The sequence below is a fragment of the Biomphalaria glabrata genome, chromosome 8 (assembly GCF_947242115.1).
Source record: "Biomphalaria glabrata chromosome 8, xgBioGlab47.1, whole genome shotgun sequence".
NCBI classification, from domain to species: domain Eukaryota; kingdom Metazoa; phylum Mollusca; class Gastropoda; family Planorbidae; genus Biomphalaria; species Biomphalaria glabrata.
The window spans coordinates 20,660,820-20,683,883 of record NC_074718.1 but is presented as its reverse complement, the minus strand read 5'-3'; the positions used below and the strand labels follow the sequence as shown (position 1 = coordinate 20,683,883).

Here is a 23,064-nt window from a genome sequence, read left to right as displayed (position 1 = left end):
CTTTTCGTTCAGCATTTCTTCTCTTCTTGTTCTATTATTTTTCTCTCATGGTCTTCTAGCTTTTTCTCGCACTATTTAAATCAATCAATATGTAGTCTTCTTTAGACATACCTACTACTTTGACCATATTAAGAAAATCTTGTAATGTCAATATTTTGGCTTCTTTTGTAATTTTTTTAGTCTTTATCAATAATAACGAATAATCTTTTGATATGATAAATAATAATGTATAAATAGAATGACACCTTACAAATCGTCGTAGTATTCCCTTGTATATAATAATTTATAGTTGCCACTGGTTTAGGCAATGTGCAAAATAATAATTTGCAGCTAGTTGTTAATTGTCAAGGTACAATGTTGTGCCCATAGAAATGGAGTCGCTAGTGTTGTTTTTTTTTTACTATTAATAGGGAATAGTTGTAAAAATCGTGTATTTTTATGTAGAAAAAACTGCTTAAATATTTATAATTTAATTCTAAATATTATTCTTTTTCAGAAAAAAAAAGTAGCCGTTGCATCAGAACTTTGAAAGGTCTAAAATATCAAGATGTCATATTTTCAATATAATTTTTAGTTTCTGTGATCTAAACGGGAAGAAAAGACAGACCACACAAAACTCACAGCGGCTATTCCCCTTTCGGGGGCCGCTAAAAAGTGCTTCGGCTAAAAAGCATATTATTCCATTGAAGAACTAAGAAGTCGAAGAATACACATAGATTGTATGTTGGACTATTTTCTAAGGCGTAGGGTGAGGAGAAATAAGTGATACCTGTAATCGAATTCATGGGCTAAAAGTAAATGTGTGACAAGGGAGGTGGGAAGAGAAAAGTGATATAGAATTCACAGGCCCTAAGTGAGTGAGTTTGGGAAAGGATTTTAAAGCGGGTAACATATAATAGAATACATGGACAAAAGGGGGAATTGTTGAAATGCGGGCAGTTTTATTGAAAGGACAAAAAAAAAAGAGGTCGTACTGCCAAAATATTATGTGAGCTCTTCGATTTTTCAGAATGTGATATGAACAAATGTTGAAGACCCGCAAATTTCACAGATCCTATAAAATATTTCCATTAAAAACTGAGAATTAAAAAAATACATAGTATTTAAAAAAAAAAAAAAACTATTTATTGAAGCAGACTTGGGGGGGGGGGTGATACTCGAATTAACAGGGTGGTCCAATTCAGCTTTATAAATACTACAATTCGCTAGTGAAAGAAATGTATGAGGAAGCGTTAACTTGTTGGCCTTTTTATTATTATTGTTAGAAGTTTTAAAAAAGGTTGGGTTCCATGACAAAATAAACAATTTATAGCCTGGTAACAAACCAACGGAAGTAGTCTGTGGCTAATTCTAGAATATATTTAAAAGCACATTCATATGTGACGGCATCTTATGAGAAAAGAATATATTTTGTTTAAAAAAATCGAATCAAATCACTTCTATGAAAGATATTGTGTGAAAGATTTAAGTGCTGTAAAAAAAAATCTTAAAAAGTATATTAACAGAATATGTAAAAAATGTTTATTCAACAGAGGAGTGTATCAGAAGATAGACCAGATCAGGTTTCAAAAGTTCAAACTCAAGTTGATGAATTAAAATGTATTATGGTTAAAAATATCGGTGAGTTAGCGTTTGTGCTTAAATTATTATTTTATATGAAAAGGTATTATTGGTGTTGCTTTTTTTTAAAGTGATTTTTCTATCTCTCTTTCAAATAGACCACTTAGCAGAAAGAGGAGAAAAGCTAGAACTCCTGGTTGATAAGACGGAAGATTTGAGTGCAAATGTAAGTAATACAGTTAAGACTTATTGTTATGCAAAAGTTTAAAAAGCCCAAGAAAAAAATAAACATAAAAAACACTTACTAAGCTTATAGGAAGTGTAATTGTATCAGTTAGTTTGGATCAGTCAGTACTTAAGTTTGTAATAGATCTAGACCAACAACAATAAATCTATGCGATTAGAAATATTTTTACCAATTGTTTTTGTTTAGCACTATTTCACGATTTTAGCTTTCTCAATGCGCTATGATCCTATCACTTATCTGGACCTGTTTAAATGATGAAAAGGGGAAAAGGGGGGGGGGAGAAACAACGGGATATCTGGGTGTGACGGACCTCATGTATGACGTGTGTGAGTGGCTTGTTTAATGTCTACGGGATGATTATTTTTCAGTTGTCACACACTGGTCCATCAAAGATGTATCGGGAGCAGGCACACAACGAGACAAGCAATGGAGAAAGATACAAATACTGAAAGATTTAAGAATATTTATTTACACAAATGTACAAGCAGAATAAGATAGGAGGGGGATTTGCATCTATCTCTTTAGCTGTATTGTATCATCATACTGAGCACTTAATGAGAGAGTATGTCACTTTTGTCCTCTGCACTTAGCTGGTTGTCATACTGATGCAGCAGCTGGCTGTGCTCCGAATAGAGGTCTTGCAGCTGGAGGTGACGCTCTAGGGGATAGAGGGACGCCGTTGACTCAGTTCTTGTGGAGTCTCAATCCAAAGTTCTGATATCTGTAGTAGGCACAGTAGGGCGGGTGGCCGGCTACCGTGGGCACAAGTGTGCTGCGAGTAGAGTTGATCTGCCGTGAGCAGCGTCGTTAGCAGGGTATGTCCAGTGAGTTGCGGAGATTTGGCGAAGCTAAGACGTCTCGCATACACACGTGGTCTATAGGTACGTCGTACTTAATAGGTTGACAAGTGGACTGTCAAATAGGCAGGCAAGTAGAGCCGATAGCGCCAAGTAGGTTGACAAGTAAAGACCTGTAATGCTGAATAGCACTAGATAGGCAAGCGAACCTAAAAGGTAGATCCAAATGGGCAGTTGAGTATGGTCAAGTATGCAGGTGAAACTGAATAGCAAATAGGCAGATCCTATTGAATAGACAAGTTAGGACATGTCTCTCATGCATCTTATCGATGCCCTCAACTGAGGTGCATTCGTCAGATTGGTAAAATTGCTTTTGAGTACAATGGGGAGATGATGGCAAATGGGATTTGGAAATAGATGGCTGATGGTAGCGATATAAAATGTACATAGTAAGGGAGATAATAATCTCAATTAAACAACATAAGTTGGAAGAGAGGGGGGGGAGAAATGGACGATGGTCAGCGACCATGACGCTATTGTTCACACACGGCCGTCGGCCATGAACAATGGAGCGAGCTTGAATGGGGGCCCGTTCAAGGGGCGCAACTCTCGTCAAAGTAAAATGGGAAAAGGGGAGATAATTCATGTCTATTTTCTAAGCGCAGTGTTAATGCGTTAGTAAAATTACCAAGGCGGTCACCCGAGATAAAGGGAATAAAATAAGATGTACAAATATGTACAAGATTGCGTCAATGATCAATTCAGCAACGTGGCAATAATATTGTTGACATAGGTTAATGTGATATATAAATATGTACATATGCAATGGTTATGTTTTCTACTTACGCCAGTGAGAAATAAACAATGCACATATTAAACATACATAGGATGAGTAAAATTTACATGATAATATCCAGCAAGAAATATACACAAACTAATTAAGATGGAACTGTAATTAAGTTCGGCTTACCACCAGGTATTCCTCTAAGAGCAAAAAATAAATGATTAGGCCAGGCTCGACTGTCAGCGAGAAGGAGAAATGACAGAGTATGTCTATTCTGACTTAGTCTAGCTTATAAAGGTCCGGAAGAGATGGGCGGAAACAGGAAAGGCGATAGACTAAAGATTATCTCTCACGTGGGTGTATCTGACTAGAGACTTGAGTCGCACCTAGGAATGTCATGAGGCGCGCTGACAGAGATTATCTCTTTGATCAAAGAGAGACGTGTGTAGGGGTGGAAGAAAGAATGAGGTATATACCAGCCCAGGTGGTGTCGACCGTGAACGTCGGACATCCAGCGCCTAGGACCATTGTAAGTGACGATTTGTTTATCTTTCCCCGGTCAAGGGGAGATAAGTGAAAAGTCGTGGCCTTTTTGTCGCCAAAGTGGACTAAGTCTAGTGAGAAGAGGAAAGATGGGGTTTGGTAGTGAAATTGGGGAAATAATTGAGATAAAATAAATAAATAATAATAAATGATTGAAATAAATAAATAAATAATAATTAATGCTGTGATAAAATTGAGTGACTCTCTCAGCAAGCTTTTGACCTGTGACACTGGATGAATTTTACCGTAGTCGTTATTTTATACACAAAAAAAGGGGTACGACCTGAATTCGAACTAAGTCAGTCCGGCATACTAACTACTCATCTAGTGAGGTCCGTATGAAAATAGAATATTGCATAGTTATCTTTTGTTTGTTTCAAACCTACTTTAAAGTGACGCCCTATAAATTGAGTTCTCCCGCTTTGATGGTTTGCAAATATATTTGTATTGCAGTATTCGAGGGCAATCTCAGTTTTCAACGGATTATATACATTGGATACTGGGTATTTTTGCTTTCGTTTGCAGAAGCTAAAAAGGTCGGGACAAACAATAATCGCGCAGTACATGACGGGATAATGTTCATTAATTGCATAATCTGCCTGGTTCCGGTCAAATTTTGATGCCTATTGCCGTCATTGTAGAGTCAAATAAATGTATGTTTGCTTGCATCCGTTAAATTCTATAAAAGCGATTTCGCCAAAAGCAAGATGCTCAGCAAGAAAGTAGCAATTTTACAAGAATTTGCAAACAAGCAATATGTCAAGAACAAGGTTTAAGAGAATCCAATCAGGTTTATTCCCTTTATTAAATGTTGGTGAAATTAAACTATTGACCGATAAGGAAGAAATCCTGAAACAATGGGCATAACATTTCAAAAAAGCTCTTCATCCATCATAAATTGCTAGCAGATACTACAAATGAGAAAATGGCCGATTCACCACCTCGCCCCCAATCCCACCCACTTAAAAAAAAAAACTCACTTTGCCTTTTATCAACTTACAAAAGTCTGTCCCGCCCTGAAGGAAAGAGCTCTTAGCCATTTTATGATATTCTTTCCCATGGGGTTACCACAAGTCTGCAAAAGGAGGACATGCTCTCCTTTTTTTGGGAAGGGATCATGTCCTCCTTCCTGTAGGCATAAATTTTGAAAATATCTGGCTTTTACTGTTGTTAAATGCTGCAAAAATCCGCCTTAGACAATGCTTAGCCCGGCTGAAAAAGTGGGAAGGTTGGGCTTAGGACTAGCTACCCTATCCTGTTGAAAAACCACCCAGTGACAGAAACACCCAGCAGCAAAACAACAGATGTTGCTCTCAAGTTAGAAGGTATATGATGCATATGGTGGAAGCCAGAGTCATCTTGAAGCAGACAAGCCGAAGACCATCGTCTCCACCATGATAGTCACCATTATCGATAGATTGGATAAAAAAGTTCTATCTCATCATCTTAGGTGAGTCAAGATGGACTGGTTCCGGGCAGGAGCGACTGATTTCCGGCGAGCTAAACTTATTCTCAGGACTTGTGAACAGGAGGCTACACACACTCAAAGAGTAGCCATGGGGCTGTCCAAGCAGGCACAGAGAGCAATTATCGGGTGAGAGGTGTATGGACCACGGATCTTAATAGGCTCGTTCCACACAAATAAGAAGATAATTTAGATATTATCCAGAGCAGAAGAGGAGAAAGACAACATTTAGAACAGATTGATTACCATTTTACATGACAGACTTAAGAAAAATATCGTCATTTAATTTTTAATGGGCTATAATTCAACAATGACAACTGAGGATACGAGGAGATCATGGGAAAGCAGGGACTAGGCGAAATGAATGATAATGGAGAGAGATGTGTGCCACAGGCAACTTAATCATTTCAGACAAAAGATACACAAGGTAACTATCATCTTCTATAAAGTCCAGTAGGGAATCGGCGCTGTATGCGGCATTATCCCGATTAACCGTTGGAAAGGATTTTATCCAACGACCAGTCGTATACCGGGAGCTCTTCACCCAAAGTCCTGTTTGTAGGTTCCACAATGGTTGTGCCCAGTATTGGGTTAGGTCATACCATATACATAGCGCACCTCACTCCGGCCCTGGGTCCGTTCGCTACTATCGGCCGTAGCTAGAGCAAAAGAGGGGAATTTCTTCATATTGCTTTTCTGTCACCGCCACAATAAGGGCCGCCATAGAGTTGTAGACCCACATGAAGCCACGCTGTTTAACAAATAGTCGTCCTCAGCCCTGTCGGGAAGAATCGTCTGTAAGGCACTTTTACAACGTTCATTAGCTACTGCAGTTTAGTTCTGCTGGAATCGATTCATGTTTGTTCGTGCCACTCTCACTGCTGGTGAAAGAGGTACAAATGTTAGACAGGTCCAGGCCCCGCCGCTGAGTTTCTTGGCATTTGCATTCTCCTCGTGAAGAACCGCTCGTACAGTTCTTGTTAAATGCCTCGAGCTTCGAGTTACCTTTGTAAGCACTTGCAGATAGACAGAGGCTTACCGTTTCCATAGCAACAGGATTAGAGGTAGACCCAGCGTTGTCTTGATCAATCCGGCTGAAGGAGCTACTCATCTCAGGTTCATCTGTAGCAAAAGCTTCAGTCAGCTTAAAAGTTTCAACTTTCGTTTCTTAATCTGCTTCATTCTTTTCAGGTCGGTACTCATTGTTAAGATCGTCACCGCCATCGTTGTCACGCTTCATGCCTTCAAAGCCACACTTGTACGACTTGAAACCACAGTCACAGACAGCGTTAACACCAACAGCGCCTTTGTTGCAACTGTCTTTACAACAGTCCTGATTGAATACCAATTCATTTTTCTTTCCCAACACAAAGGATTTCATGAAGCTCACTTCCTTTCACAATTTTGTTCTTAAGCTCCTTAATACCAGGGGCGGACTTTGGCCGCAAAATATGCCCGGACATTACCATACGATTCGGCCCATAATTGTATTGCATATGATATGCATTTTAAATCAACGCATGTATGCAAACTTATTGCAAACGTGGGTTTCTTAACTTGCTGTATATGAATAGACCTAGGTGCAAAAGGAAATCTCGATTGGTAAAAAAAAAATTAGGTCACAAAGACAGTTTGTATGGAAACACAAACTCAAAATCGCCCCCCCACCCCCCCACCCCAGGCAGCTAAAAGGCAGGTTTCAATATTTTCGGAAGGAATATCAGAATGAACTTTCAAATGCAAATGACAGAGAAGAATGGAGAAAGAAGAATGACATATCTTGTGTGCTGTCCAGCAGACCAAGATATAGGTGAAGGTGAAGATGAAGTTAGATGTGAACATGGCCTAACTGATTTCATATATTGAATATCTTATTGGTCTAATTGATTTGTATAGGGTCAATCTCTTATTCAAAGCCTCAAAAAAAAAAAAACATTTCGTAAAAAAAAATATAATAATAATCCTTAGTGAAGTGTGTACTAGAACATATCCAGATGCGGAGCCGCCATACAGTTCACGAGATAATATGAATTATTAATTGTTGTTAAATAAGATGTTTTCTCTTTGAAAAAAAAAATAGTAACAATTTTATTTTATTTTTTTTGTAAATGTAGTAGTTAGTATGACAGAACTTACATAACTTAGAAATACATTTTATTATTTTTTTTCACAAAATATCTAAAACCGTTTGCATAAATGTTTTTAAAATATGGTTAATAGTTGTCTCCCTTACTAAATAGCCTCCTGTGTTTGTTACTAATAATAGTGAATAGTTGTAAAAATGGTGTATTTTTTTATGAAAAAAAATGCTTGCATAGTTGATTTTAAAATTTTTCACTTTCAGAAAAGAAAAAAGGAGTCGTTGCATCAGAACTTTGAAAGGTCTAAATATTATGATGTCGGATTTTCAATATATTTTCTAGTTTACGAGATCTAAACGGGACGGACGGACAGACATTCCCTTTCGGGGACCGCTAAAAATCTACAGTGCAGTCGTAATCTTAATAGTTATTTTAATAATTATTTTGGTATAACTGAAAGAGTGAAGCATAACACAAGATGGCTGCCTGTTCGTGTGTTATTCGCTCTGGAGTATCGTCTTGATGGTCTCAATTTCGAACTCTGCCTGACGACCACTCCTCTTCCGCCCCCACCTCTCCGTCTGTCCTCTGGGATGCTTAGGCTATTTTCAAATAACAACCAAATCATGCAAGATAAAACAGAAGAAACGTTAAACGTTCTTGCCACAGATAAATGTCTTCAGCATGAAATTTTAATTTTTAGCCTTTTCTTTACATGCAGAAACAGGTAGAAAGTCACTTACAAGTCACTTACGTATATTACAGCATTAGCAGTAGTTGATGATTTCAAAATAATTGTATCCTCAGTTCATTAATAGTCTTGGGACGGTTATTACAGGACAGTTACAGTTCTCTGTCTCTAAGCTCCTTCTTTAACTGTAAGTTGCTTAGATCCTATAGTTTCTTCGGCAATGTCATTCTTTCCTTTCAAGGAGCCGCCAAAATCCCACTTCCAGACACCAATTGTTATAAATTAATAGGAAGGCGGCTAAACGAATTCAGATGTTTATTCACGGGATATCACTAATACACAGATCAACGTCAGTCTTGAGCATAGCCTCTTCATAAGTTCTAGACATGGGCGAACCTCGTTATCTTCATTAATGTCAACATTCCTTTTCAGTATATTTTCTAACAGTGGGCATCTATAACAATATATATTATATGTTTTAACAATGGGATTGACCTCTTTAGTCACACAAGAAATAGCAAGGAGAAAAGATCATCTCTCGAGACGTAAACTGCCACAGCTAATATATATATATATATATATTGCTTTTTATTGTAAAAAAAATTGGTGCCGGTATTCAGTGATGGATTGTTTGACTTTTAACTACTAATAAATTAATAATAAACGTTAAAATACAAGAAAAGTAATATTTTCCCCACATTGAAAAAGGTTCCGGTACGCCGTACCGGTGCGTACCGTCACAAACAAAAAAACGATGTAAACCCAATAGAGACTGGTTTGAAGAGAACAATACCGCAATTCAAGAACTGTTAAAGAATAAGCACAAATCCTATCGCTCTGTTATTGCAAACCCTAATGACAACGCAGCCAGAACTCTATATAAAGCTTCTGCAGACAAAGGTCAGGGAACTAAAAAAAATAATTGATGGCTTGAGCTGTCCGTAAACATGCAGAGACATGCTGACACTGGTGTCACACGCTCTTTCTATGAGTCGCTTCGACGTGCCTATGGCCCAACTTACCAGACAACAGCGCCGCTAAGATCCTCCGATGTTTCTACTCTAGTAACTAGCAAGGTGGACATACTAAATCGCTAAACAGAATACTACAGCCTGCTATTTGTTGACAAAAGGCACGTATCGGATGAATCGATGGCAAATGTCCCTCAGAAAATTACGAGAGAGGAGACGACGACTAAACGACTTTTGAGGAAGTTGAAACATCAATTCATAAACTCAAAAAAACACAAAGCACCTGGCTCTGAATGACCTCCGGCTGAAATAATTAAATTGGGTGGTGTCGCCCTAACCGAGAGGCTAACAGACTTGTTCGCTCTATGCTGGGAGAAGTGCGTGGTCCCACATGAACTTCGAGATTCCGTAATCATATCCCTATACAAAAGGGGTGACAAGTCTAACTGCTCCAGCTATCGAGGCATTACACTTCTGTCAGTAGCAGGAAAGATCTTTGCTCGACCGACTAACCCACTCTTTAGTGGACGAGGTGTTATCTGAGAGCCAATGTGGCTTCAGAGCCGGTAGAGGTACACCTGACATGATATTTGTTCTGCGACAATTACGAGAAAAATGCAAAGAGCAGAACCTAAACCTATACGCTGCCTTTGTGGACCTCACCAAGGCTTTCGACACGGTCAGTTGCGATGGTTTATGGGAGATGTTGGTTAGGCTGGGATGCCCACCTACGTTCCTATCCATTCTCAAGCAGTTTCACGTGGGACAAAAAGGCCAGATCAGACACAATGGTGACCTGTCTGATCACTTCCCAATAGAAAACTGAGTGAAGCACGGCTGTGTACTTGCTCCTATTCTATTCGCTATATTCTATTCTTTGGCGTAATGCTGAGTCAAATGGCAGCGTTCGGACGACAATGTGTTCAATCTTCGACGTCTACTATCCCATACAAAAACAAAGGAGATGGTCATAACGGAGCTTCTCTATGCCGATGATTGCGCCCTGCTAGCTCACAATGAACATGATCTCCAGAACGCGGTCAACGAATTACATACGCTGCCGCCTCTTTCGGTTTATATATGTTCCAGAAGTCACCCAATAAAACCTACTCAGGCCCAAGGATCACAGTAAACGGACGACCCTTAACGTGGTAGACCACTTCACATATCTAGGTAGTATAGTATCAAATGACGCCTCACTTTCAAGGGAAGTTGATAACCGTCTGGCCAGGGCTAGTGGCGCTTTTGGACGCCTTCAGGCGAAAGTTTGGAAGAACAAATCGCTCCACCTGCCTACAAAAATCAATGTCTACCAGGCGGTGGTTCTCTCAGCCCCTCTTAATGGATCCGAGACATGGATACTATACAGAAAGCAACCAAGACTACTTGAGCGCTTTTACCAAAGATGCTTGCGCTCCATCATGGAAATACGGTGGCAGGACCGCACTACAAACAGCGATGTCCTTGCGAACGCCGGTAGGGACAGTATAGAGTCCGACAGTCACGCTGGGCAGGGCACGTATCCCGTATGGGAGACGAACGTATGCCAAAGTATGTCTTTTTTAGTTAGCTTCAAAGACCAGCTTAGGCGCCAACTTGCCTTAGTTGACATAGAAGAGAACACCTGGTTACATACGGCCTCAGAACGAGACAGCTGGAGGACACTCACAAATGCGCGGTATACACATTTGAGACCAAAAGAAAATCCGCTGCCGAGGACAGCATTGCGATTACCTGTATCAACAGCGTGTTTTTCATTTTGTTAATCAATTAACTATTTAAAAATATACAACACTTATTTACCATGAATGTAACAATTCTTCTTGATGCTTTTTTTTTATTCCTTGCATTTTAAATTATGGACTGCCAGTCTTAAGTAAAGTGCGCAAGACTGATTTATCGGGGTGACGGGGCATGGCTTTTTACGCGCGGACCGATATATTGGGCTGGCGGGTTAAAAAAAAATATATAAAAAGACTAAACATAGGGTTTAGAAATACAGATTTGTATGACATACTAAAACCACCGTCACAGAACACAATTTTATTGTTTTATTGTTTTTTGTTTTTATTGTTTTTAACCCTACGCGGACCCCTGGACGTTAACCATAGACTCCGAAATCAATTATAACTTTCATGAACCCCCCTGAATAATGCCTCGGACTCACTAAAAACTTTATTTTCATACCATACAAATAATCACTTGATTTTCTCTTACATAAAATGAAAAATAATTTGTATAACTTTATTGACAGGCTGTGACTTTCAAGAAGAGAAGTCGAAACTTGGCCAGATCGCTATGGTGGAAAAATGTGAAGCTACTTATTATTATTGGCATTGTTATTATAGTAAGTTTTAAATTTAAGCCAGATCTTTATTTTTGCTATCACGTTATGTTATTCTGAAAAGAGTATAGCCTATATCTCTAGTTGCTGATTCTTTGCCTTCGCTTGAACAAACACGACGTCATAATTAACAATATCAATCCACAAATTGAAATTCAATACATTTTAATCTGATATATCCAACTAGAATAAATCTTTATTTGAATCACAATATTATTTTATATTATATTTGTTAACGCCTAGCTAGAATATGAATTATCGGGTAAAAATTCTAGTAAACATAACACCACTACATTTTTCTGGGCTAATTTTGTCCTTCTAGATACACTAGTACAGCACACTGGCGGATCCAGGTATGGGGTGCGGTAGGAGCGATCCCCCCCCCTGTTTGTTGGTCGATTTGGTGGGGTGGCGAGGTAACAAAAGCATCAATCCCGCCCCCCCCCCAGCATAAACTTTCGAGTATTTGTAGAAATCACAACTTGTCAACAAAATCAATTAATATCTATATCATTAAATATAGTTATTGATGTCTTATTCGATGTCGTTCCCCTGTTAGCCAATTGGGTGAGATGGGGAGGGGAGGGACTGCCCTTCCTACATAAACCCTTTGAGTAGGGGTGGGGACGGTCCTACTTTTTTGGAGAAATCACAGTTTGTGAACAAAATTAGTTGAATTACTAGATCATTTTTATATTATGTCGCTACCCTTCTGGTATCTTGGCCGATGCGGTGACGTGGGGGGGGGATTGCTTCTACTGCCCTCCCCACTCTAGCCCTCTGAGTGGGGGGCGGTCCTATTTTTATGGAGTTTGTGAACAAAATTAGTTGAATATCTATATAATATGAGCTACATATTGATATTTGAACCAATTTGTATATTATGTCGCACACACAATCTTATGTCAAATTTTATCATTAGTAAATTTAAATGAAAAAGGGTTGTACCAGGAGGGAGGGGCGATACTTGCAACATGTTACTCGGACAAACCAATACTTTTTTCTTTTTGTATTTTAGTTAAGAAAGTACAAAATAAATTAAAAAAAACACCTGTCACTTATATAGAAATAGCTGACTGCGTTGCATCCTCAACAGCAGATAAATCATCCACTGCACACTACACGCCAGAATTCAAAAAAGTCAAAATAAGGGAGGAAAGACACCCCACTGATTTCAGATCAGAGAACAATAAAGACTACAATAAACCGTTCTCGCTTGAGGAACTGAGGGACGCGCTGGAAAAATCACATGACACAGCGCCAGGAGAAGATGAAATCCACTATCAGTTCCTCAAGCATCTTTCCCAACCTTCATTGGCAATCCTGCTAAAAATCTATAACTATGTAAGGCAAACAGGCGCTTTCTCAAACAGCTGGAGGAAAGCCACAGTTATACCGATACTCAAACCGGGAAGAGATGGATCTGACCCAGCTAACTATCGACCAATAGCACTAACAAGCTGCCTCTGCAAAACCATGGAAAGAATGATAAACAATAGGCTGGTCTTGTACCTTGAAAGAAATAAAATCATCTCCAACTACCAGTGCGGATTCCGGCAGGGGCGGACAACAACTGACCATCTGGTAAGGCTGGAAGCTTTCATCAGGAATGCATACTACAAGTCCACTGTAGGGAACTGCAGGAGAGCTACGGAGATTGTGGCACCATCTACACTGACGGATCCAAAATGGATGGAAATGTCGCGTGTGCCTGCTCCTATCGGAACAAAAATAATCTCCCGTAGACTCCCCGATGGCTGCTCCATCTTTTCGGCCGAATTACATGCAATATCGCTTGCACTTATGGCCGTCAAAGCATCAGAAAGCAGAAAATGTGTAATCTGCTCCGACTCCAAATCTGCATTGCAAGCTTTGGGGCGGATGAAGACTGACATTCCATTGGTACATAAGAGCCTAAAGCAGTTGGACCAAATAACAGCTGACCATAGGGATGTCACCTTCATCTGGGTCCTCTCCCATGTGGGCATTGAAGGAAACGAAGCCGCAGACAGAGAAGCAAAGAGAGCCCTAAATCACGCGGTGTCAGGAACTCAAAGTCCCTGCTCGGACCTGAGACAAAGTATTGCCTCTGCCACCTATCGAGTGTGGCAGGACCGATGGGAGGCTGAGACTCACAACAAACTCAGGCAGATTGTGGCGAATGCCAGGTGGCGGCCCGCATCTAAAGGTCTGACAAGGCGTGGTAGCACGACCATGTCCAGACTTAGGATTGGCCACACCTACATCACGCACTCTTTTGTGCTGAAGAGAGAGGAGCCCCCACTTTGTGAGTACTGTGACTCTCGCCTCATTGATTGCCCCAGATACCAGGATATTAGGGGGAAATGGTTTAGAGCACACAACTTAAAAATACTATTCGACAATGTCGACCCTGGGAAGGTACTGGGCTTTGTCCGGGAGGTGGGGTTGTCTACGAAGATCTGATTTATGAATTGTGAACATATAATATTTACATAAGATTTTTACCAAATTATAACATTTTTACTACGTTTACTATTTTAACTGTGAATTTACCTTGTTTTTAATGATTTATCTGTATAGAATTGAGCCCTTGTTATATAAATGGAGTGTGATCCTTAAAGGATTACGGGCACGACATGGCCTAAATTGTGCCGATGTGCCTAAACTGAAAACTCAAAACCTTAAAAATAGGACCGCCCCCACCTTCAGAGGGCTAGAGTGGGGAGGGTAGTAGAAGCAATCGCCCCCCCCCCTTTACCGAATTGGCTATGATACTAGCAGTGTAGCGACATAATATAAAAATCATATAGTAATTCAACTAATTTTGTTCACAAACTATGATTTCTAAATAGAAGGATGTATTCGCCCCCCCCCCCAATCGGTTAACAGGGGAACGTCATAATATAAAGATCGGCTAAAATATCAATAACAAGTTTTAATTATATAGATATTTAATTGATTCTGTTAACTAGCTGTGATTTCTACAAATAAATTGGACCGCCTTCCCACTCGAAAGTTTATGGGGGGGGGGTGAAATCGGACCAAATCGGTCAATATACTAGAAGGGGGGGGGCGAAATAATCTAAAAATAGGTTGAAATATAAAAATATTAGAAGCTCAAAATTGGAACCAGTGGAGTGTCACCAGAGAATGCTGACCATGTCATTCAAAACTGCTCTCTTTACCAAGAAGCCTGTACAAGACACTGGCCCCAAAAACACCCCAATAGAAAGAAAACTATATGGAGAGCTCCCTGATTTGGAAACCACTGCGCAGTTCATCTCATATATTTGTCTAGTCATCTGCCTAAATTGTGCCGATGTGCCTAAAATCAAAATCAAATCAATCATAAAAAAGAGAACGAAGAAGAAGAAGAAACATATATTTATTATTGTTAGTTTAGATCTATTACAAATTTAATTTTAATTACATGACTGATCCTTATACACTTGATGTAAGCTTTGTTGTTTATTTTTTGCGGCCCCTAAAAGGGGAAAAGACGCTATTAGTTTTTTGTGGCCTGTCTGTCCCTCCGTCTGTCCCGTTTATATCTCAGAAACTAGAAGGGAAAATGAAAATGAGACATCATGATGCAACGGCTACTTTTTTCTTTTCCGAAAGTAAACCATCTAATTTTTTAAATGTTTTTAAATTATATATGCAAACAGATTTTTCAAAAAAATTACATTTTTTCATTGAAAAACTTCAGGGTAGATAACTTTTTAAAAAAAAAAGTTCATGGACTTCTTCATTAATAACTCAAGCTTTATTGATAGATTTGCGCATTAGTAAAACAAAATTGCATATTAACTAACTCATTGAATAGAATAAGGATTCAAATGTTGTTTTAAAAAAGAATTTTGATACTAACTTCGTTTTAGTTATAAGTTTAAAAAATAGCGAACTACTTTTATAGCGCGCAGTTTTGACATATCCTCATTATAGGGGTCTACACTTGTCCGTATGGAGCCCGGATGTAGATAAATTTATAATAAATGTATTAATAATTTGAACAAAATTTAATTATTAAGGCAATAACTTATCTTCTGACAGCTTAGGGGTGCAGATTTATTTATTATGTAAACAATAGTAACGGATACGAACAGCATAGTTCACCATTAGTAATGGCATTACCCGGTAACAAAAGGCCTACTATTAATGATCATAACAATGGCATAGGTCTAGTAAATTCATACGAGTTCTAGTCTAGATTCTATATCAAGATTCTATATCTAGTTCTAGATCTAGACTTAGATCTTGAATCAAGATTTAGATCTAAAACTAGGTCTAGATCTAGCTAGATCTATGTCTATTTTGTATGACAAATGACAATGGAGATATTAATTTTTATTTGCGAGGGCGAAATCTTGTCATTTGCAAACAATTGTAGCTTAAAGTAGGTCAAGAATTTATTTTTTTTCGTGTTGCAGTCTTAGTCTTAGTCTTAGTTGCCAATTCATCTAATTTTATTAGAAGAACAAATCTTTTTTAGTTTCCCTTTGTTACATGTATCATGTTATTAATTTTGAATGTATAAGGTTAATAATTATTATTTTAAAAATATAAGTGTACGCTAAATGAATATATGGAGATGCTGTGGCTGAAGGATAAAGTACTTGGAACCGGAAGTCCCGTGTTCAAATCCTGGTGAAGACTCTATGTGGACCACTTCGGGGGGCCGATTTTGAGTTTGTGTTTTTACACAAACTGTCTTTGTAACCTTTTTTTAAAGTTTTTTTTTTTAATTTTGCTTATTTTTATTGTTAACTGAGCATGATGGAAACTCATAGCCTGCTTGGTAGGTGGTGTTAGTCTTCCCTGTGGGCCAAGGAATCAGCAATAGTGTTGCCAGTTCCCACTGCATTATTATCAAGATGCCATAGCATTAGTTTATATTGTGTGAAACCATGATGAAAAAAAAAGTTCCCCTTTTAGACCATGCGGTCTATAGGTCAGATGATGTTAAGGTCATCTGTTTCTTTGGCCAACAGCTAACGAGCATCTTTAGCATCGAGACAGGGGTGTATCTTGTCTCACTTTCTCTTATTTCTAGCCATCGACTACATAATGAGGAGAGCAATGAATCAGGCTGCTTTTGATATTCCATGGCATGAACGGAATCGAATGACAAAATTAAAATGACAGAAAGCTTAGAGAGGCACCCAAAAAATTGGCCTCCGAATAAACTTGGATAAGACTAAATTTGTGCGAGTGGGATTTAAAGCGAAGGGTGCCCCTCATATTTGGAATGTCAGATCTTGAAGAGTTGGACAAGTTCACATACCTAGGGCAGCATCATAACAAACGATGGGGGGTTCCCACCATGACGAAGCGTGCCGAATAGGAATGGCAGGGAGCATTTTCTAAAGGTTGCGACCTATTTTGACAAGCCAAGCTATTGAACTCGAGAAAAAAATTACATCTACTTAACTCAATCGTCATTCCAACATCAACATTTGCATGCGAGACATGGAAATCATCTGCCAAAATTGAGTAAAAGACTAAATGTGGCTCAACAAAGATGGCTAAGATGGATTTTTGGAGTCAGTTATAGAGATCGGGTCTCAAACAAGGAAATCTTATACCGAACTGGGAGCCTACCACTTAGTGAGTTTGTTACAGTACTCATGAGGTTTGCGGGACTAAATGTCCGTCAAAATGATTTGTGCATACCAAGAGTGATGATGACTTGGACATGGATCGGCCAATACGAAGAAAGCGCAAACAGGAACGTCCTCGTATAACTTGGCGCCACAATTTTATGGAGGACCTCATAGCAGTAGACACCAGGTGGAAAGAGGCTTCAAAAGTTACCAGGGACAGATCTTTGTGGAGATAGCTTACCGCCCAATGCGCCGAACGGCGCGGGAGGATATAAGTCTAAGTAAGAAAGTTTAACGAGCAGGGTATCATGTGGACAGCACAACAACTATACCCCAACTTAAGTCAGGTACCAATTAGAGTTGGGTGGACTAAAAATATCAAAGTTCAAAATCCAAGCCTTCACTAAGATTCGAACCCAAGACCTTAGGTTTGGAAGCCAAACGCTTAACCAACCAGCCACCACGCCCCCTGAAGCCATGATGACAGTCGCAATATGGGAGGGGTGCAAAGCTTGTAGACAGGTTTTGAGTCAGTGACCGCAACAATTTGTGTTGCCCTTACATGTCCCTCGCCGAGTTGAGAGTCAATGACTTTTAAGGCTTCACATATCGCCTAGGTCTCCTCATCAAAACTCCAAACACTACCACACGGTCCAAAGACTTTAACATTTGGGCGCATCCATTGCCTTTCGAGACAAAAGGAGCCATATATATATATAGACCAGCGTACGTTACAGATCGGGAAACAGAACACACAGGTAGTATACAAAAGAGAAAAGAATCCCTTTAGTAAACAAGATAAAATTGTTTAATGTAATTAAAGATAAAAGGAGGAAAGAAAACCACGACTGAATACCACTAGTACACAAAATCCTGATCTTTGCACCGAATTTGAGAACAAATTAGAGGAAGCTTTTAAAAACTTTTCTGTGACTGAGGTAGAAAAAAGCTGGACGTTTATGCGTGATACAATCTACCCAACATCATCACTGGTCTTTGGAAATAAAACCAAGACAAGGTTACAAAAGACAGTTTGTGTGGAAACACAAACTCAAAATCGGCCCCCGAAGTAAAATGTTTTACATAATTCGGATAATCCTTCAGAGTTGAAGATAGTTTACTTCCTAGTCCAAACCTCCCGCAGGACTACGGGGGATGGGAGCAGGCAGGGTTTGAACCTTCGATCGTCGATAAATCCAAACGACAGTCCAGCGCGCAAACCACACGACCAGTGGTCCACCCAGGTTAGGCTTCAATATTTTCAGAAAGAAAATCCGAATGAAATTATATCAAAGACAAATGAGAGATAAGAATGGAGAAAGAAGGTTAACAGATCTTGTGTAGTGCCCCAACCGTCCCGCAGATCAAAGGATACGTGAAAGTGAATTAAAAGTTAGATGTGAACCTGGCCTAACTAGTTTGTGGTCTATAGGGCAGATGATGTAAAGTTCATCTGTTTTTGTGGCTTACGGTTAACGAGGGTGTCATGTAGCCAGCACAACGACCAACCGCCTATGCTTTTCCCCAACTAATGTCAGGTACCCATTAGAGCTGGGTAGACTCAGAAGTTGAAAATCCCAGTCTTCACCAGGATTCGAACCCGGGACCCTCGGTTCGAACTAAATAAGTTAATTGTTTTGAAAAGGCTCAATCTCATTAAAAAAAAAATTTCCGCTATATAGAAAAAATGTTCACGAAAATGATGTTTATAAGATTACTATTCGTCTTAAATTAGGTCTAACATATAATGCATACTAATTAGCTTTTTCTTATTAAAAAAAACTGCTTGCATAATTAATTTTAAAAATTAGAATTTTCGCTTTCAGGAAAAAAAAAAGTAGCCGTTGCATCAGAACTTTGAATGGTCTAAAATATTGTGAAGTCGGATTTTCAATATCTCCTCTAGTTTACGAGATCTAAACGGGACGGACGGACAGACATTTCGCACAAAACTAATAGCGTCTTTTCCCCTTTCGGGGGCCGCTAAAAAGCGAAGACTGGTTTGAAGCTTGTCTACCAGAAATGGTAACTGCCACTACGGACAAGAGAGCAGCCATGCTAATCTACAAGAAGGATCCCACCCCAATCAACATAAAAAGGCTCAGAGCTGCCCAAAGAGTAGCGAGACAGTGTGCTAACAAATACTGGCAGGAGCTATGCGAAGATATTCAATCTTGCTCCGACTGCGGTAACATAAGAGGACAATACGAGGGAATGAGGAAAGCCTTTGAACCTCACACCAGCAAGTGTGCTCCGCTCAAGTCGAAAGATGGCTCAATCATCAGTGATCGTGCACTGCAAATGGAGCGATGGGTAGAACACTATGCAGAACTTTACCAGATTGTAAACGCCATCTCACCAAATGCTGTTTCCAACTTCCCATCACTTCCAGTTTTGACGGAATTAGACGAAACGCCCTCAGTAAAGGAGCTGAGCATAGCTATTGACATGCTTGCACATGGGAAAGCACCCGGAGGAAAACATGCCCTAATCAAACCACTCCATGAACTGCTAAGCTTGTGCTGGGAACAAGGAATGGTCCCCCAGGAATTGAAAGACTCCAACATAGTTACAATTTATAAAAATAAAGGCGACCGCTCTGATTGTAACAATTATAGAGGCATCTCACTGCTTAGCATAGTCGGAAAGGCCTGTGCTAGACTATTACTAAAGCGATTACAGATCCTGGCAGAACGTGTTTATCCAGAGTCGCAGTGTGGCCTTAGGGCAAGTAGATCTACAACAGATATGATTTTCTCTCTTCGGCAGCTACAGGAGAAGAGCAGAGAACAAAAGCAGCCCCTCTTCATAGCATTTATTGATTTGACAAAGGCCTTTGACCTTGTTAGCAGAAGCGGTCTGTTTGCTGTACTAGACAGAATCGGCTGCCCAAATAAGTTAAGAAAACTAGTGTCAGCTTTTCACGAAAGTATGCAGGGCACTGTTCAGTTTGAAAGTTCTTCCTCCAGGCCATTCTCCATCAAGAGCGGTGTAAAACAAGAATGTGTACTGGCTCCAATATTATTTGGCATCTTCTTCTCAGTCGTACTAACCAGTGCTTTTAAATCCCTGAAAGACGGAATATATATCCATAGCAGATCCGATGGAAGGCACTTTAACCTGGCACGTCTTAAAGCCAAAACGAAAAGACCTCGTATCTTGAAAAGGGAGCTGCTGTTTGCCGATGACGCGGCACTCGTATCTCACTCACAATAAGGTCTACAGAAGCTTGTGAACGCCTTAGCAGCTGCTTGTAAAGAGTTTAGCCTTACTATAAGTCTCTCCATGACCGAAATTCTGGCACAAGACGTCGCAGAAATACCTACAATACATATTGGGAACCTCACCCTCTCACCCTACTTGGGTTCAACACTTGTCAGTAACCTAGATTTAGACATCGAGCTGACAAAAAAGGATAGGAAAAGCTACCACAGCATTGGCAAAACTCTCAAGCGTGCCTGGGAAAATGGTAAATTGACCACAGCGACCAAAATCCTAGTCTACAACGCCTGTGTTGTGAGCACTCTCCTTTATGACAATGAAAGCTGGGCAACATACATGTACCAAGAGCACAGATTGAATAGTTTCCACTTGCGCTGCCTGAGAAGCGTAATGGGCATCTCTTGGAGGGACCATGTCTCCAATCAGGAAGTTTTGAGATTGGCCAATATGAACAGCATGTATGCTCTCCTGACACAAAGAAGATTACGCTGGCTCGGGCATGTCAACCGCATGCCAGATGGTAGAATCCCGAAAGATATCTTATATGCTGAGCTTGTGGAAGAAGTCAGACCCAAGGGCCGCCCAAGACTAACATATAGAGATGTCTGCAAGCGAGACATGAGAGCCACAGGCATAAGCGAAAGTATGTGGGAAAACATAGCCAAAGACCGGAGTGCATGGAGACAGACTGTGCGTGCTGGGACAACCCTCGCTGAGAACAAAAGAATTGAAGCGGCCTTAATCAAGAGGGAAAAAAAGAAAGCTGCCCTGTCCGCTAGCCCTGAATCAGAGGCATACACATGTATGAATTGTGGCAAAGTCTGCCGTTCTAGAATTGGCTTGATTAACCACACCAGATTCTGCCCCGTCTCAAGATTAAACCAAAACCAGTGACTCATTTGGGCGCATCCATTGCCTTTCGAGACAAAAGGAGCCATATATATATATATAGACCAGCGTACGTTACAGATCGGGAAACAGAACACACAGGTAGTATACAAAAGAGAAAAGAATCCCTTTAGTAAACAAGATAAAATTGTTTAATGTAATTAAAGATAAAAGGAGGAGGGATTACAAACGTGAGGAGTTTAATTAATCACACATCCTAAAGTAAGATATCTATAACTAAAGATAAATGAGGTGATTAAATCATCATATTGACTGCTGACTATTTACATTTGTAATTGCTTTATTGTTTGTATGACTTAGCTCCTGGATTTGGTCGTTGTCTCAGAGGCTTATCTCTCTGCCTTGGTGCTGTAGGCTGCTTTAGCCTGCTAGCACGAGCATCTGCATGGCAGGGGTCAGCTTCAGTCGAAATACTGTAGTTGAATTAGTAATAGCCCGGCGACTGTTATGTATGTTCTCGAATTGGGAGTGACACAGCGGGGGTGGGGCCAAATTAGGCAGGCTGTGGTTGCTGAAAATTGACTTCAGATGTCGAACTTAGTTCTCAGTGTTCGCTGATGTCAAGGTTCTTTCTCCAGCCACGGAGGATTCAAGGGTGGGTTCAACAGTCGTTGTATTTTGAGCCGGTAGGGCTCCCAGATAGCCGAATTCATTTACGGCAACCAGCTTGTTAACGTCTATGAGGATGGAGGGTGGTGCTGTAGCAGGTGGTCCCATAACATTTGTTTTCTTCGTGCTAATAGTTAAGCCATATTCTTTACAGGCCTGAGAGAAGAGGGACATAAGTGACTGAAGTTCCTCTTGTGAGTGTGCCACTACCGCTGCATCATCTGCTAATAACATATCCCTTACGAGGGTGGTTCTGATTTTAGTTTTGGCCCTCAGTCTGGCAATATTTAGGAGTTTTGCCATCAAATCTGGAATGGAGATAGATGCCTTCAGTGGATTTGTCAAACGCGTTTTGGTTTAGCAGTGAAAATAGTATTCCAAAGAGGGTTGGGTCCAGGCACTGGCGGATCCAGGGGGGGACGGTAGGGGCGATCGCCCCCCCCCCCCCCACTCGGCCGGGCGGACGAATTTTAGTATAGAATTCACACAATTTGTATAAGAATTTATTACTTATGTTAATAATATATACTAATTATTTATATTTCAACCTATTTTTAGATTATTTTGCCCCCCCTTCTAGTATTTTGGCCGATTTGGTAGGGTCGGGAGGGGGCGATGGCATCAGTCCGCCCCCCCCCCCACCACCATAAACTTTCGAGTGGGGGGGGCGGTCTAATTTATCTGTAGAAATCACAGCTTACTAACAGAATCAATTAAATATCTATATGATTAAAACTTGTTATTGGTATTTTAACCGGTCTTTATATTATGTTTTTCACCTGTTGGCCGATTGGAAGGGGAGGAGCGAATACCTCTACTGCCCTTCCCATCTAAACCCTTTGTGTGTGTGGGGGGGGCGGTCCTACTTTTATGGAGAAATCATAGTATGTCAACAAAATTAGTCGAATATATATATAATATAAACAGGTGGAAGTGCGATACATGCAATCACCTTCCCCCGATCGGACAAACCAATACTTTTTCTTTTTGTATTATATAAGAAATTACAAAATTAAAAAAATATGTCACTAATATAATTTATATATGCTATAAAGTAAATTCTTACATCGAGTCGCCCAACCCCTATTCTTTAATGCAAAATGCAATCATTAGCAGGAATTATAAAAAGGAGCGAGTATTAATCGTTTTCATTTTACCGCCCTTCCCCTTTCCAGACAGAGTTTGTGTAATTTCACATGAATTTATCTCATAACTATTTTAAGAAAGACTTTGCTTTGGAAAAGTTATAATTCAAA

At 39.9% G+C, this 23,064-nt stretch overlaps 1 protein-coding gene across 6 annotated transcripts in view; it reads left to right on the top strand.

The window, feature by feature from the left end:
- LOC106067518 (vesicle-associated membrane protein 7-like) overlaps positions 1–23,064 on the top strand; it is a 138,860-nt gene that overhangs the window by 109,432 nt on the left and 6,364 nt on the right. For 5 of the 6 annotated variants that reach the window (XM_056038957.1, XM_056038956.1, XM_056038955.1 and 2 more), the window contains 3 exons: positions 1,533–1,620; positions 1,719–1,786; positions 11,394–11,486. In XM_056038957.1, coding sequence (XP_055894932.1) covers positions 1,533–1,620; positions 1,719–1,786; positions 11,394–11,486 — 249 coding nt within the window. The remainder of the gene's footprint in view (positions 1–1,532; positions 1,621–1,718; positions 1,787–11,393; positions 11,487–23,064) is intronic. The other variant, XM_056038960.1, reaches the window with a different exon arrangement.